A 16,787-nucleotide genomic window follows, 5' to 3' on the forward strand; every position below is an offset into this window, starting at 1 on the left:
ATAAATATGTGGTGGCAGCACATATAAAAAACGGATTGTTTAGGACCTTTCAAAAGACAGTGAATTTCACTCTGTGGAATGCTACACAATATAGTGTTCTATCTCAGCTTGTTGAGGTCTGTGCAACTTTGCAGGCTTCCAGTGCAGACTGCGAACGAGGATTTAGCCTCATGAACTCAATCAAGTCCAAATTCAGAAACAGACTAGAGGAGAGTCACCTAGATCTGCTGATGAGGACAAAGGCTTACCTCTCAAATGGGAAAGTTGACTTAGACCGAGTTTATAAGCACTGGAAGAATGGCAAGGACCGACGAGAAAAACAAACATGTCACACATCTAATGTTGGCACCTGACTTGTCTAAACTATGATGCGGCTCCTCCTACAGTCCATGTGTGGGTGGGGTAGGAACATTTCTCAGCCTGTATTCTGGCAGGAGCATCATGGCATTTATCAGCAGTATGTTCATCGAATTTTAAATGTTAACTAATTATACAACTGGCTGTATTTGATGTGCAGGGTCCTCTCCAGCACTCGGAGTACTCATTAAAGTTTCATAATGGTTCAACCTTAACAGGTCATGTCTTTGGGGTATGCAATCAGGTCACAAAACTGCCTTAATGCCCTATTGCATGGAGTGATGTTTATACAAATATCCCGTATTTGCTTTAGTGGTATGGAGAGGCTAATGCCAAAATCTTGGTAGTTATGTGCTGCATTTGCGTGAATGGTCAATTTCTTGGCGCACGTATCCTTGGCTGTAGCGCACAGACACCTCACACTGCTGCACACAGTGGAAAAAAATTAGAGGGAACATTGGATGAGACTATTCTTGCGGTTGACTAAGGCGCTTTCTTGAGAGCTTGACATTTCAGAAGGATGGATAAACGTCGCTCCTCCGAAGGAAATACCTTTGCTTGAATGGTGTAATGTCGATGGTGGCGCCTAAGTAGTGCAAGCTCTGGACAGGTAATGACGTTGACTTAACGAGGTTGACTTGAATGCCCAATCGTTGAAGAAGTTGGTAAGAAGCCCAACTACATTTCAGTTGGACTTGAGATATGGATGCCTTTATGAGCCAATCGTCAAGATAGGGATAGACAAAGATTCAATGTTTTCTTAGATGGGCTGCTACCATAGCCATGCATTTGGAGAACGTCCTGGGTGCTGACAGGAGGCCGAATAGGAGCACTGAAAATTGGTAATGGTCTTGCCCCAACAAGAATCCTTAGCAACTTCCGATGCTTCCTGACAATTGGGAATGTGGAAGTATGCATCGTGAAGGTCGATGGAACATAGGCAATCTCCCCGATGAAGCTGGGGATATATATCGGAGTGCAAAGCCAGGATTCTGAACTTCTCCTTTCAAATTAATTTGTTGGCTATTCTTAGCTCGAGAATAGGTCTGAATTCGTGCTCGTCTTTCTTTGTTACTAGGAAATACCTTGAGTAAATCAGTTTTCCACGTTGATCGGTGGGAATTGGTTCTATCGCCTTCTTTTTGTAATTGGAAGTTGACCTCTGCCCTAAGAGAATCAAGATGGGACACGGATGTCTTCAGTGGAATAGAAGGCGGATGGTTTGAAAACCTGAGACAATAACCATATTGCACAACATTCAGTACCCAGACATCTGATTTGATGCATTGCCACTCTATCAGGTAATGCGAGATACGTCCCCCTACTGGAGTGGGTAATGGAAGAGGGGGTTTGGTAAGCGAGTGGAAGACATTGCATTTGCTTGCGCTGAGGTTGGTATGATCTCTGGTGGTGATGCTGTTGTTGAGATCTTGGTGGCCCCCAATGTGGAGTTTGGAATCTCTGTGAGAAAAACCTGTGGTGGTAAGGACGGAAAGACTTGCGCTGTTCTCTAGGTTTTTCAATGCATACAGCTTTCAAGAGTGTCCAGTTCTGATTTCATTCTAGACATCTCATCAGCATGAGAACCAAACACAGTAGAACCTGTAAATGGAAGGTTCTGTATTCTTTGTTGTGCTTCTGGCTTCAGAGAAGTAAGACGGAGTCATGAGTGTCTTCTCAGGGATATTCCATGACAATATCCATGTGCTGCTAATATAGAAAAATCCGCTGATGCGCTAATTATCTGATTAGAAACCACAGCACCTTCATTGATGACTTCAAGGACATCTTTTTTTTTTTAATCTTTGGGAAGATGGTCAGCAAACTGAAGGATAGAGTCCCAAAGAGCAGGGTCATATCTGCCCAAGAGGGCCATGGCACTGGCTGTCTTCATGGAAATTGCAGATGTCGAGCAAACTTTGCGGCGTGCCGTATCCTCTTTTTTGCTCTCCTTGTCTGGTGAAGAGGAGGATGGAGGAGAAGTAGAATGTAACTTCCTAGCGACTACAATAACCACGGAATCTGGTGCTGGGTCTGCCCTTAGAAATAAAGGATCCTGCTCTGGAGGACGATATTTCTTTTGGAGCCTAGATGGTGCAGGCTTGGCTCTGGCTGATGTCAGGAATAAGTCCATCACCAGTTCAAGGAGGTCTGGGACCAGCGGAAACAAGGGTCTTTTGGTGCAAAGTCTCGAAGATCACAGATGATGTGGGCGTAGGTGCCGCCATAGGCATATTAAGCTGTGTAGCACCTCGGACAAGGACGACCTGAAATATGTTCACATTGTCAATTGGAGAGACTCGGGGTGTTGAAGAGTCAGACAGAGTTGGAGAATATTTCTGATAGATGAGGAGGAATGACGTTGATGAGATCGAGAACTTGATCTATTGTGACGGTGGTGATTTCTGGAACTAGAGGAACGTCCAGATGAATGGTGACACGAATGTCTTGATGAGGCTATAGGAGTCTTAGGAGCCGGTTCAGAGGCTGGTACCGGAAGAGGCCTTACATGAGCTAAAGGATCAGGTGGAGGTGGCAAAAGCAGTGAAGGCATTGTGGTATGTGGAGGAGGAGATGGTTGAGGAGATGTTGATGGAACCATCACAAGAGAAGGAGAAGATTCGGATGTGGAGTAAATTCCCCTCCTTTTCCTTGGTTGCCAAGCTCCTGGACGTCGAAGTACGTCATGACGTCAGGAGTCCCTCAACGCCAACCGTCCACGCCGACGGCGACCACGACCGAGAAGTACTTTTCGACGTCAGGTGAGTATGTTTCTTCGGCGGTGTGTCAACTCTTGATGTATGTCGAGATGACTTGTGGTGTTGCTTCCTTGCCGTTGAACTTGCGCTCAACAGTGAACATGGCAGTGGTGTTACTTGCTTTGACGTCGATGTACTCAACGTCAACCGGGACCTACGTTGTTTCTGGTCAGAACGTTTCTGGGATGTTCCATGACCACTGGCCAATGAAGTGAGAGCCCTGGTGGAAGACTGGCCTTCCCCTTGCTCTAAGGTCCTACCGGTAGGCCGCTTTCTTCTTCTGCTGTCCCCTCTGGTCTGGAGAGGAATTTTCTCTCTGTCACGCATAGTGCGCCTGGAGACGTTTTTACATATATCACAGGCATCAGGTATGTGAGAAGACGGAAGGCAGATAATACAGACCTCATGTGGGTCTGTTTTGGCCTTCTTCCTGCCACAACGAGGGCACTTAACAAAAAGTGAAGGCATTTGGATGGTAAAATACCTTAAATTTCTGTCAGAATTTGTTTGAAAAAGATAGAAAATAGTAATGCAAGATGAAAACGTTGAATGAAGATGTAATCTAAAGAATTTGAGTCTAATTTTTTGTAAAAAAAAAAAAAAAAAAACCTCTAAACAGGTGGAGCTCAAGCTTCATGGTCCTGTCAGCAGGAGCTGGAAAAAAGAACTGAGGTAACAGCCTCTTGCTGAGCATGATGGGATATGGGAGGACCACCTGCTCTTAAAGGCACAGCTTTACTTTTTAGTCTGTATAATGGCAGCCTTTAGGCTACACTGCCCTGCACTTCTTCACCCTTATGTAATATTGCAAAAAGGTTTGTGAGATTGTTTCTGTAAAACATTCAAAATACTCATGCATTTGAATAAATATCTGCCTGGCAGGACCTTTTTTCAACCAAACAGGATGAAGAATTTTGGTCTTCGTAGCCTCTCCTCTAGGCTACATAATGACATTCTTAAGTGACTTTGCAGGCCTTCCTAAATAAAGGCGAACATCAACACTTAAGATATTTTCAGAGAAATGCTCCGGGGTCCCCGCAGACAGGCGCAACTATTCAGCGCTTATGACTATACATGGAAATCCCCTACGAGAGAAAGCAAGGTTAGTTTTCTCTCTCTCTCTCTCCATATATATATATATATATAAATAAAAAAAAGGCGTACAACTGCTTGTCTCTCCTTCATATCTCTGTTCGCTACTGCCTTCAAACAACAGTGTTTTATAAAGGTGTGCCATATTCTTCATGTGGCTCCAAAGTAGGCGTCCACCAGAGGCACTCCTGCACAGGATGCATTTAAGTTCCCATACTTCTTAAGCAAGGACTGTGCTTGTAAGGGGTCATTTTGCTATACAATGGCAATAAGCAACTGTCATGCAGAATGAAATCAGCAATTGGTCACACTTTTAGAAATGTTTGAAACTGAGGTCGGGTGGTGTGCAAAAGAATGATGAGTTGGAATACTACTCTGAGTGACAAAGTGGTTGGACTTACTGCAAGCATTCCTTCCATCTCCTTTTGTATGTTTGATGTATGACCCTGAGTGGCACGGGTATGCTCACTTGTAGGTTGCATGCTCACTGTGACACTGGAAGCAAGCTAGACCAACTGACAAACCCCAAACAGGGCAAAACCAGTCCTGTGCTGCTTGTGTTTTGGTAGGCAATTCAGGCTGGACTGTTCCTATTGGAGCAGTGCCCATATTTATATGTATATAGCTAGATAAAACACTGATGTGATATGGAGGGCAAAAGAACTAGGGAAACGACAGCTATTCCGAGCAATTCTGAGTTGGACTTATTGCAAGCATTCTCCCTTCACCTTTTGAGTGTTTAATCTTGAATTTTGTGGCTGAGGTACTCTGATCATTCTCCACTTCCATATTTTTATCACGTGCTATCCTGCAGACACCTATCTCTTGTTATTAGAAAGTGTGAAGTATTAGCCACGCAGAATTGCAAGCATCATAGCCACACATATTTTTGTTGTTTCGATAATGGATTCTTACAGTGAAAGCAGTCAGGACACATTTACTAACATACTTATTTTGTCTTGTTGTGAGTTTAGAATCCCCAAACTTTCAAACATGAGATAAAGTCGGTGATCAGATAGTGTAAAAAGCCATTAACTTGAGGGGATTTGTGATGGAACTATCAAGCCAGCGATCAGGCTAGTTTGCACCAACAACCAGCCTAAGTTGGGAGTTGCTCCGGAAGCAGTGCAGAGCAGTGGCCGGCAGCCCAGCACTCCTTATCATTCCTAGGAAAGAGCTTTGATAGAGAATATCTAAACTGATGTTACCAATAGAAGGTATGGTATGTGATCCATCTTATGAAACGTGATTTATAGGCTTGCTGGTTTCTGCTTCTGCTAAAATATAAGCGTAGCACTTAGATGCTGAAATAGCATATTAAAGATGCTAGGAACGTACTAATCACGTTAGTAATGTTCATATTATTTTCACTGGCCATGTTATGCATTACTACACTTATTTTTTCATTTTTTGTGGTTACGGTCCATATTCTATGCATTAGACTTGGGTTGTAGGAAAAACATTTTAAAGTTTTATCCTGTGTTTCTTAGTGCTATTTTGAGTGTACTATTCATTTATGAAAGAGCGATTGCGTTCAGCTTTGTCTCAGAGCAAATCTAATGGGACTGATAGTGATGAGAAAACACCCCCCGCACAGTACTGCTCAGTGGTTCTGTATAGGTCATGGTCCAACTGAATTTCTAATTCATACTGGTGCACTGAACTGTGCCCTTGCACCAGGCGATTACATATCTGCCTCCTGCAGCTGGGATGGGGTCCCAGATAGTAACAATCATGTTCAGCCAAGGGCATCAATGTGCCAAATATTTATATATATGTTGCAAAGCACTTGGCAAAAAAATATTTGATTCACTTTTTAGAATCAATTGTATAAGGATGTTTACTATCCAACCGGGAAGGACGCAAACTAACGTGAATGAAGACAAATTACCAACTTGCTCTGCTTATCCAGGAAACAGGCCTCACTCACAACCACCATTTACTATGTGACTTAACAAAGCTGAGGTCAAAACATGCTGTATAAAGGGCAGTATCGGTACAATAGTGCTGATGAATGCACCTGACTCTTTGGGCATCCGGAGATCAGAGACATGTCAACCTACATGACAGAGAAACAATGAGTGAAAGTGTCCAAGTAGCCCATAATCCTTGTTTTGAATCTTGTGTTAGTGACATTACAAAGAAAGAATCTAAAACTACTATTATACAAAAAGGCAAAAACTGACTTGGATACCGACAGTGTTATCCTCCATTAACTCGGCAAGTCACGCAAAACAAGCAAAAAAGAGCTTGATGAGTACCTATCATGCAACTGTTATTGCTGGTGAGTAGTAGACCCCTATGCTCAAGCATGCCACTCAGTGTGTCTAGTTTGCAGCCTTTTTAAAATAAACAAAATCCATAGAGGAGGCTATAGACAGATTACTGATATCATTCCTAAAGTTCATTTTTGTTTGATAACAGTCATTCAAAACGAAGGCAGGGTTGCAGTTTTTCATCTTAATTTCTATAAAATATTTATCTAAACAAAATCTGGTATAATAATTTATTAATCTCCATTGTGACTTCCCACATCTAGTACATTTTTGTCCCAAATCTCAATTAACTCAAGGGAGATGGACTCCCACTTCAATTTAGCTATTGGACGGCCAGATGTAGTAAGGAAGAGTGGAACTATAATTCCATCGTGTGGCACTACGTGGACGGTCGGTGCCCCTGTAGAAGCAGAAGATAGGCTCATTCGCCTCTTGGTGTTCCAGAAGTGGTGAGGCAAAATCCAGTCACACTTCCTGTCACCTCATACACCGGAATGGCTGTCCAGTCGCTGATCCAAGCACACATAACTCCAGCAACAAAGCCAAAGGGTAAAGGGGCAGACACATCCTGAACTCTTAAGTGTGTTGTTCGGTGGCCTAATATAACATTGAATGAAACCCCAAATAAGCAGAGGCTGATATGGGACGCGCCCAAACCCCCTCTCGGTAAGCCCTTTTTAATATATTTTATTATTCATTTATGCGATTGCAAGAGGATGGCAAACAGTTAAAGCAGCCTTTCATGATTACAGGGGTAAATGCAATATTTGTCATGAGGCTTACTTAGTATCACTGAGTCCCATAGATATGGCCTAACAAGTTCTCTAAAGACAAACGTGTTCACAAACAAGATTTCAAAGTTATATTCCTCACAGCATTAATTCAGAATTGCCACTCACCTCCATTATAAACCGTTTATCATGGCTTCCACCTGTTTCTGATATAAGTTCATACTTGAGACCTCTTCTTTTTTCATTAAGCTCCATCACTGGGTTTTTCCCACTTGCTGTTAGAATTGGACCCTGAGTTCTCACCTAAGCAAACAAATTATCTGTATTAGGGACAAATCAATTACTACACTAAGGAATAAAAATAGTTGTCATGGTTTTCGGGATCAGCCTTTCTAGCACTCGTCTAGATTTCTGCTTATCTGAGATTTCAATGAAAATAAAATAATTATACTGACTGTAGGAATGTGCCCCTTTTAGCATGGTTACTCCCCCTCCCCCCACACACACTTTTAGCCTGATATTGATGATGACTTGCCAGAGTGTGCTGGGATCCTGCTAACTAGGCCCCAGCATCAGTGTTCTTTTCCAAAACTGTACCATTGTTCCCACAATTGCCACGCCCCTGGCACACAGCTAAGTCCCTTGTAAAAGGTACCCATGTTACCAAGGGTCCTGTGGCCAGGAAAGGTCCCAAGGCTGCAGCATGTATTTTATCACCCTTGGGGAGAGGGGGGGGGGGGCCTCACCAAGCACATGCACACTGTCCTTGCAGCGTGTGTGTGCTGGTGGGGAGAAAATGACAAAGCCGACATGGCACCCCTCTCAGGGTGCCATGCCCACAAACCACTGCCTGTGGCATAGGTAAGTCACCCCTCTGGCAGGCCTTACAGTCCTAATGAAGCGTGCACTATACCACAGGTGAGGGCATAGCTGCATGAGCAATATGCCCTTTCAGTGTCTAAGTCCATTCTTAGACAGTGTCAGTGCAGTATGGTTATAAAGTATATGGGCTGGGAGTTTGTCAGTACTAACTCCATAGCTCCATAATGGCTTCACTCAAGACTGGGAAGTTTGGTACCAAACATCCCAGCACAATAAACCTACACTGATGCCAGTATTGGATTTATTGAAAAATGCACTCAGAAGGCATCTTAGAGATGCCCCCTGTATATTAGCCACACTTCTAGTGCAGGACTGACCAGTCTGTGCAAGCCTGCCCCATCCAGACGAGTTTCTGACCACATGGGTGAGAGCCTTTGTGCTTTCTGTGGCCAGAAACAAAGCCTGCACTGGGTGGAGGAGCTTAATCTCCTCCTTCCCCCCGCAGGAACTGTAACACCTGGCAGTGAGCCTCAAAGGCTCAGGCCTCTTGTTGCAGCTACTGGAGATGCCCGTCCCCCCGGACAAAGCCTCACTTTTGGCGGCAAGACTGGCGGGAACATTAGGGAAACAAGGAGAAGTGACCACTTCAGCTGGGACCACCCCTGAGAGCTGAAGTGACCCCCTCCCTAAAAAATCCTCCATCATGGTTTGGAGGACAGGGACCAATAGGGCTAGGTCTGTGTCCCCCTCCCCAAAGGGAGTGGACACCAGAAGAGTGTAGTCACCCGCAGGGACAGTAGTCATTGGCTACTGCCCTCTGACCCCTGTAACACCTCCAAATCCAGGATTTAAGCACTTCCCTGAACCAAGATCGTCAGATTCATGGCAGCCTGACAAGAAGAAAGAAGAAGGACTGCTAAGTTGACCCCCAGCAAAGAAGACCATAGAAAACAAACTGACTTGGCCCCAGCCCCACCGGCCTGTCTCCAGCTTCTAAAGCTCTGCTACAAGAAGGCGCCACATCCTGCAGAACCAGCGACCTCTGAAAAGGCTCAAGAGAACTGCCTGCACCCCAGAGGACCAGGAACTCCAGTGGACAGTGGCCCTGTCCAAGAAAAGACTCCATCCAAGGACTCCAGAGCCTCCCTGGATCTGCAAGTCCTGTCCACACTGCACCAAACGCCACAACCCGTGTCCAGGTGGCCCCACCTAATAGAGCTGGGCCCAAGGCGAATCTAAGCAAGTGTCCACCCTGGGTTGACCCCCTCCTGTCCAACATGACGATGCCTGGAGCCTAAATCCAGAGGACATCCCCTGAATGCGATAGAGCCAGATGAAGATTCCCAATGCCCAAAGGTACCCATTCACCCTCCTCCTTGTCCAGCCTTTGGAACCGAACCCCTGGACTTCACTGCAGCATCTTTGCGACCCCGGGATTCCCCTTTAGGAAAGCATTGGGAGCCTGATGGTGTGTTTGCACCCAGCTTCCTACACTGACTATAAGAGTTTTTGAACAAAGTTTTACAATGATTTATGGGTATAGTTTCCTTGTTTATTGTGAATTTACCACATTCCTTGCTCCATCATAAATCTGCTAAATTGTCAACTACGCAAGGACTACAGAAAAATCGAATACAGATTGTACCTGCATTAGGATCACTATATCCTCTTCAAAAGCAGGGCACAAAAAGATGGTGAGAGCTATTATTAAACACATAACAATTACACAAGATAAGAACATATGAATAATAGTATATCTATTCTGAGCAGCACGCAGAGCTTCAGATCCCTATTCACACATGTCCTGGTATCATGCTGCTACCTTTTGGTGGATGTAAATCACGCAAATTAAAAACATATAAGTTTAGATCTGAGCTGAGGAACAGAGGAGAATATTTGTAACATTATTTTAGTACGTTTTTACAGCACTTTAAATCTTTGCACGCCTTTGGGAGCGCTTCATAGGATGTGAAGGAAGGCAGTCAACTATTCGAGTTTGGTGTTCTCCGTGATGAGCTTTCAAGCCCTGATAATTTATACCAAGCTAAGAGCAGACCTTAAAGATTGTCTGCTCTCAGGCTTATGTGCCAGGAAGCTTGGAAAGTATATAAATGGCTGGGTTCGGAACGATCTCAATAACCTGAGTAAGTCAACACTGAGTGTAACTGAAAGACAGGAAGTTCCAGAGAATGGGTCCTTGGGTGTGAAAGGGACACAGAATCCCAAAAATCTTGAAACTAGTGACATTAGTTAAAAACTATTTGAGGAAGGCTACTTTGGCAATGTGGCCTGTTAACATGGAATTAATATTTTGAAACAGTATTTCAAAGCTTTTCAATGCACACATTTATGGAGCATGCAAATGTTTTTTTTTTTTTTCTAACTCATGTTTATTAGTTTTCGTCAACACCACACTGTCAATAAAAAGAAAACAGTCATACCCCAGAGATTATTAAATACAATTGGTACATTCTATAATTTCTACATGTCATTACAAACCCCATGACGTATCATGTTGTTTCACATGTCTTGAGCATACCAGAAAGAAAGTGTATTCAGTAAAGAACTGTATATTTGCTCCATTAGTCAAGGTGGCCTATTAATTGGTTCCAATAACCTAGTCAACATATTTGCCCGTTCAGCCACACCATCTGCACATTTCTCTTCCTTTACAAGGTATTAAATAATGGAACCAATGCAAACATTTCTGTGCAAAGACGATTCAGGTATTGTGGTGTGAACTCAGTGAAGATCCCTGCTGTATGTTTATGGGTTATTCATGTTGTGAAGACGGATTCTGGTAAAATCCTGGCATATATGAGATATTTCACATGTTAAAGTCTGACGTCACCAACGTCAGGCTTCATGTTGGACTGTGTGTAAAGAAAGACCGCAGGATGCCCTGGAGTAGATGCAGGCAGCGCAAAAATAACTCTTAACCACATTGGCCCTGGAGATGAAAGATAGTTCAGAGCTTAAGATGACCTCGAAATGTGCCCCTTACAGGACAGCTTGAGGATGTGATTTTAGGTATAAGGGAACAATTACCTTGATTGCAGGAAAGAATGAACACAGCAAGTCCGCAACCAATCTAAATACACTGGGGAAGTTGGACGAACATATCTCTTTAAAAAAAAAACACACACACACACACACATTAAATACTCTCTCCAACAAAAGAAAGGGCATAGTGTGAAACAGAAATTACAGTCTCATCTCTGACAATGAATAATGTTTTCCCAAAATGAGAAAATAAATACTCTGGTTGTCCTTCAAGGGACTCTAAATTTATAACACTTATGATTACTTACAAGGTGCAAGAGTTTTTTATACATCCATTTTTGATCAGACTTGATTTTAAAAGCACAGGTGCACTGCTTTTAACATTTTCCAGAACCACCCCCTTTGTTTAAAAAACAGAAAAGAAAAAGAAAACTAAAGCAACAGAAGTATGAAATGTTTTTTTTAACTATATCTGCCTGAAAGATTTTTTCTTTTATAGAGCAGATTTTGATTAAATGGCAGTTTAAAAGCACAGAGTTGATGTTTTTAACTTTTTTCAAACCCTTATTTTTTAAAAGGTACCTATAAAATAAATATTTTATGGTGGGTTCGTACAGTCATGTCTACTGGAGGTGTGGGGGAAGGCAGACGCGAAGGGGGTGAAAGAAGGAAGTAAATATGAAGTAAGGAGTGAGGAACGAGATAAAAGTTATTTAACTGTAACCAGCTTGAAACATCCCTTCCAACTGTACCATGGTACATTTGAAAAGAAATGTAAAACAAATCATACCCTGACAAGGCTTCAGACACTGTCTCTTTAGTATTCTACACAAATGAATGAGAATGAACCAACTTCAAACCAACCCAAAGAAGTAAACACTGAACCTTAAACCCTCCCCTAGAGGCCACCATACATCAGATTTAACAGCACAAGTGTGAACTAAAAGCAGACTGGTTAAGACTGGAGGGAGGGGCGCGAGTGAATCTATTATAGAATCCAAAGCTGTAGAACCACTGATACAGGTAAATAACTTTTTTTCCTTACCCTGCACTGAAATGTTAATTGAGTCATATGCCTGAATCAGAACAACAAGCAGTGCATACCAAATGTGCCCAAATAATATAGTGTATTTGTGAGTGTGTATATATCTAAAATGGGATGCGGTTTGCCGTTGTGCTTCCAGATCACTGGTGGTCTGGATGGTGCTACCGTCTTAATAAACCATAAAGCCTCACTCCGAATAAAATATATATATATATATATATATATATATGTATATATATATATATATATATATATATATATTTTCGCTGAAAGAAACAAAGGTTACAAGGAGGTTATAGTTCGGGAATACAATGTAAAAAAAAACAAAAAAAAAAAACACAGAAATTCACTTGAAAAACTAAAGGTTACAGGGATGTTATAGTTAGGCTCACATTTTCAACGTACAAAACCATAGAAATTCAGCTGCTGGAGTTACTTCCAGTAACTATAACTCGTGCCCTCACCATGCACTGCCAAGCAACATACATATTACACCATTTACAATATATTTTATAACACCACTGATAACATCACAGTAACATTTGCAGTAACATTATTGATGAGAAAACTGTGCATGGCGAGGGCGCAAGTTATAGTTATCTTAGGGCAAGAGTTCTGGTTACTTGAAATAACTATCACAGCTGAATACCTATGGTTCTGTACGGTTAAAATGTGAGCATAACTATAACGTCCCCGTAACCTTTGGTTTTTTAAGTATATTTCTATTTAAAAAAATATATATATATTTCCTATCTATAATGTCCTTGTAACCTTTGTCTTTTCACTGAAATTCTATTTTATTTTTTTTAAATGTAAAGAAATGTAAAGTAATTTTAATTACTATACATTAATTCAACCATAGCCGCACATGGCCTTTGGCAATGCTTGGCATGGGTTGGCTGCAGAGTCTAACCAGTGGCCAGGCCCTGCCACCATCCCCCTATAACCAACAAAACTCAAGCCACGCACGGCCCATTGCAGTGCGTGGCGGAGGTTGGCCGCAAGGCCTTGCCCATGGCCAGGCTTGCGGTCAACCCCTTTAAGCTCCAAACCCCACAACACCCATGGCCTTTGTTGGTAGCAGCCCGGGTTGGCCGCAGGGCCTGGATTTAATAAGCCCTAGGATGGGGGCCTCATACGCCCCTGGGACCTGGCCCACCTGGGGCCCTACAAGGAAAAAGTGCGGGAGACCAGTTAAAAAAAAAAAAAAAAGAACTTTTTTGCCCTGGTGGGGTCCAAGGGGAACTCCACGACGCTGGCATCCGAGACTCAGCAATGCAATGACCCGACAGACCTGAAGAACTACCAGCCCACCTCCCTGCTCCGCTTCCCGGCCAAAGTCATTGAGAAGGCAGTCAACAAACAACTCAACAACATCCTGGACCCCGCTCAGTCAGGATTCAGAAGCAACCATAGCACCGAGACCGCCCTCCTAGCCGCCACAGATGACATCCGCACCCTCCCCGACCAAGGCGAGACCGTCGCCTTCATCCTCCTGGACCTTTCTGCCACCTTCAACACAGTCTCATACGACACGCTACACACTCGACTCCACGACACCGGCATCCAAAACTCAGCACTGCAATGGCTCTCCTCGTTCCTCACCGGCAGAACGCAGGAGGTCCAACTCCCCCTCCCCATTCTCTCAGAATCCACCAAGATCAGCTGCAGCGTCCCCCAAGGATCCTTGCTGAGTTCCACTCTCTTCAACCGCTACATGACCCCACTGGCCGCTATCGTCAGAAGCCACGCACTCAACATCGTCTCCTATGCCGATGACACCCAACTGATAGTCTCCCTCACCAACAGACCGACCAACGCCAAGAACAATTTCCACGCAGGAATGAAAGCAGTCGCCGCCACGGTGAAAGACAGCTGCCTCAAACTGAACTCGGACAAAACATAAGTCCTCATCCTCGGCTACACACCCTCCACCTGGAACGATTCTTGGTAGCCCACTGCCCTCGTTAACACCCCCACCAACCACGCCCAAAACCTCGGCGTCATCTTAGACTCATCGCTCTCAATGGACTGACAGGTGAACGCCGACTCATCAGGTTGCTTCCACACCCTGCGCATGCTTCAAAAAAATAAAAAAAGTTGATCCCTACTGAAGCCAGGAGGACAGTCACCCAGGCCCTCGTCAGCAGCCGCCTCAACGACGGCAATGCACTCTACGCAGGAACCACCGCCAAGACCCAGAAAAGACTGCAACGCATCCAGAACTCCTCTTCCCATCTCACTAAAAACGCCCCTCGACACAGCCACACATCCACCCTTCTAAGAGACCTACAATGGCTGCCACAGCCGACGGAAGATCATTCTCCCACATAGCTGACAAGACCTGGAATACCCTTCCCATCCACCTCAGGAGGTCCCCCACCCTGTTGCAGTTCAGGAAGGACCTCAAGACCTGGCTCTTCGTCTGATCCTCAGCATCCTCCCTACATCCCTCAGCACCTTGAGACCCTCACGGGTGAGTAGCCGTGCTTTACAAATCCTTGATTGATTGATGCAATATCTTCCTGCCTTTTTTCAGGTTGATCAACAACTTACTTAAAAAGCCCCAGGAGTGGATGTCCACCGATTTTGGAAATGCAATCTTGATGCAGAGGAATATGAAGACATCGCCAAACAAAGAAGCACTTACTACATATAATTAAGATGAAGTAGCCTTGTTTGTTGGAGATTCAACTCTATGTAGTTACGTCCCCTTCTCGACACGAGGATTGATGTTATTGCAGATTTTTGTGTGAAGATGCTCGAGCAACAATCACATTGTCAAAATTACAGACACACAAGGTCAGTGGAGACATTACAGAAGAGACCTTTACTGAGCTGTAGTGTGGAATATGCACCATGCATTAACCCAACCTGTAGAGAGTAATCCAGTTGGTTAGACATTTTGCACACAACTGGGGCCTCTTCTTGGATAAATAAGCAGGTCAGAATGCATCCTGGCACCTATGCTCATTTCTAGAAATTAAACAAACACCCCCAAGGCACAGTGGCGGGGCGTTAGCCACAAGGCCTTGCCTGCAGCCAACCCAGGGCGTGCACAAGCAAAGGCTGTGCGTGGCCCAGGTTTGGACGGCTACAGGGAGATTGGCTGCAGAGTGGCTAGGCCCCATGACCAACCCTTGCTGCGCCGTGTGCGGCACAGGAATTGGATCCCTATGTGCCAACTAGGTCCTGAGCCGGGGTTGGATGCAAGCAGGGGTTATCCCCAAGCCCTGTGGTCAACTCCCCGCTTTGTTTAAAAAAAAAAAACACAGGAATTCACTGAAAAAAAACAAACGTTGCAGGGACATTATATTTAAGAATCATAGAAATACACAGACCAAAGGTAAAGGGACAATAAAGATAGGTTCTGAATTTACATGCACAAAACTACACAAATTCATCTGTTGGTTATTTCAAGTAACTATAATTTGTGCCCTAAGATAACTACAGCTCACGCTTTTGTCATGTACAGCTAATTATCCCACTTGTTACATCATTTATAACATCTTCTATGGCTTCATTGATATTATCACTGCAACATTTGCAATAAAATGAGAGAACTGTGCATGACTTGAAATAACCAGCAGCTGAATTTATATGGTTTTTGTTCGTGTAAAATCAGAACCCATCTATAACATCCCTCTAACTCCGGTTTTTTTAGTGCACTAAAAAAAACAAAATGTTAAAATGACGTTCTAGTTAGGTGAAAATGTCAGTTAGATCATTAACATTTTAAACTAGACCTCCCCAATTTTTTTTTACCAGTTATAGTTAACTAAAGTAATTATAACTTGCGCCATGAAGTAACTATAATTCTCACCCCCACCAAGCAGTGTCATCATAAATGTAATTACAAATGTCATTAGTGAAGTTTTCAATGCGGTCACTGAATATATCATTAGAGATGTAATACGAGAGGGTGTAAGCAGTGCATGGTAAGGACACAATTTATAAACGGTGGCCAACCCTGTGTCGGATATGGCCTTTAGCCTTGTACAGCTTGAGGTTGATCCCAGGCCCTAAACCCTAACCACACCATAGGTGGTCAACACTCCTCTCTTGTTTTGTTTACACAGTGCAGTGGATCCTCCGTGGAATCCCCTGGGGGCCACGCTGAGCAAAGAAGATCCCCTCATCATAAAATATTTTTTATTCACCACTGGGGTGTGTGTGTGTGTATATACACATACACACATATAAATAACCACACATGTATAGATAACTACAGAAATGTGTTTCAGTGCACAGAAATAGTGGCAGGTGGTTAAGTAAGCAGAGTAAGAGAGGCTCACTAAATGCAAAAGGAATATGAAGATATGATTGCCCCACTGCTGTGTTCCTTTGTACTGCTGCCCAGCATATGTCCAATTTACAGACTAACAAAGAGGGCTGCTAATGTGGATATACTTCTCTTTGAATAGGAGGAAGCTGGACCTTGAAGTGGATGACCTATCTCAGCAAGACAGTACAAAACAGCTGCTGCCACCCAACAAGCTATCATTTATCAGCGCACGTCGGTCGAGGTAAGTGCCTGTGTCGAAGCATCATGGACCAGCCAAGATCTTGCCATCGGATTTGAAGTCGAGTTAGAGTCGGGACCAGAATAACGGCAGACATCGCAACGTGGTTCTTTAAAAGTCTCCACTTGGTGCGGCATTGCAGCTGGACCCGGGAGTTCACAAAGCATCAGTATGAGATG

At 43.7% G+C, this 16,787-nt stretch overlaps 1 protein-coding gene across 4 annotated transcripts in view; it reads right to left on the reverse strand.

Annotated features, from left to right (window-relative positions):
- Nucleotides 1-16,787, reverse strand: part of STRBP (spermatid perinuclear RNA binding protein) — a 451,011-nt gene that overhangs the window by 103,864 nt on the left and 330,360 nt on the right. For all 4 annotated transcript variants that reach the window (XM_069241550.1, XM_069241553.1, XM_069241551.1 and 1 more), the window contains one exon: nt 7,384-7,518. In XM_069241550.1, the coding sequence (XP_069097651.1) occupies nt 7,384-7,518 (135 nt within the window). The remainder of the gene's footprint in view (nt 1-7,383; nt 7,519-16,787) is intronic.

This window comes from Pleurodeles waltl, chromosome 6 (genome assembly GCF_031143425.1).
Source record: "Pleurodeles waltl isolate 20211129_DDA chromosome 6, aPleWal1.hap1.20221129, whole genome shotgun sequence".
Taxonomy (NCBI): Eukaryota; Metazoa; Chordata; class Amphibia; order Caudata; family Salamandridae; genus Pleurodeles; species Pleurodeles waltl.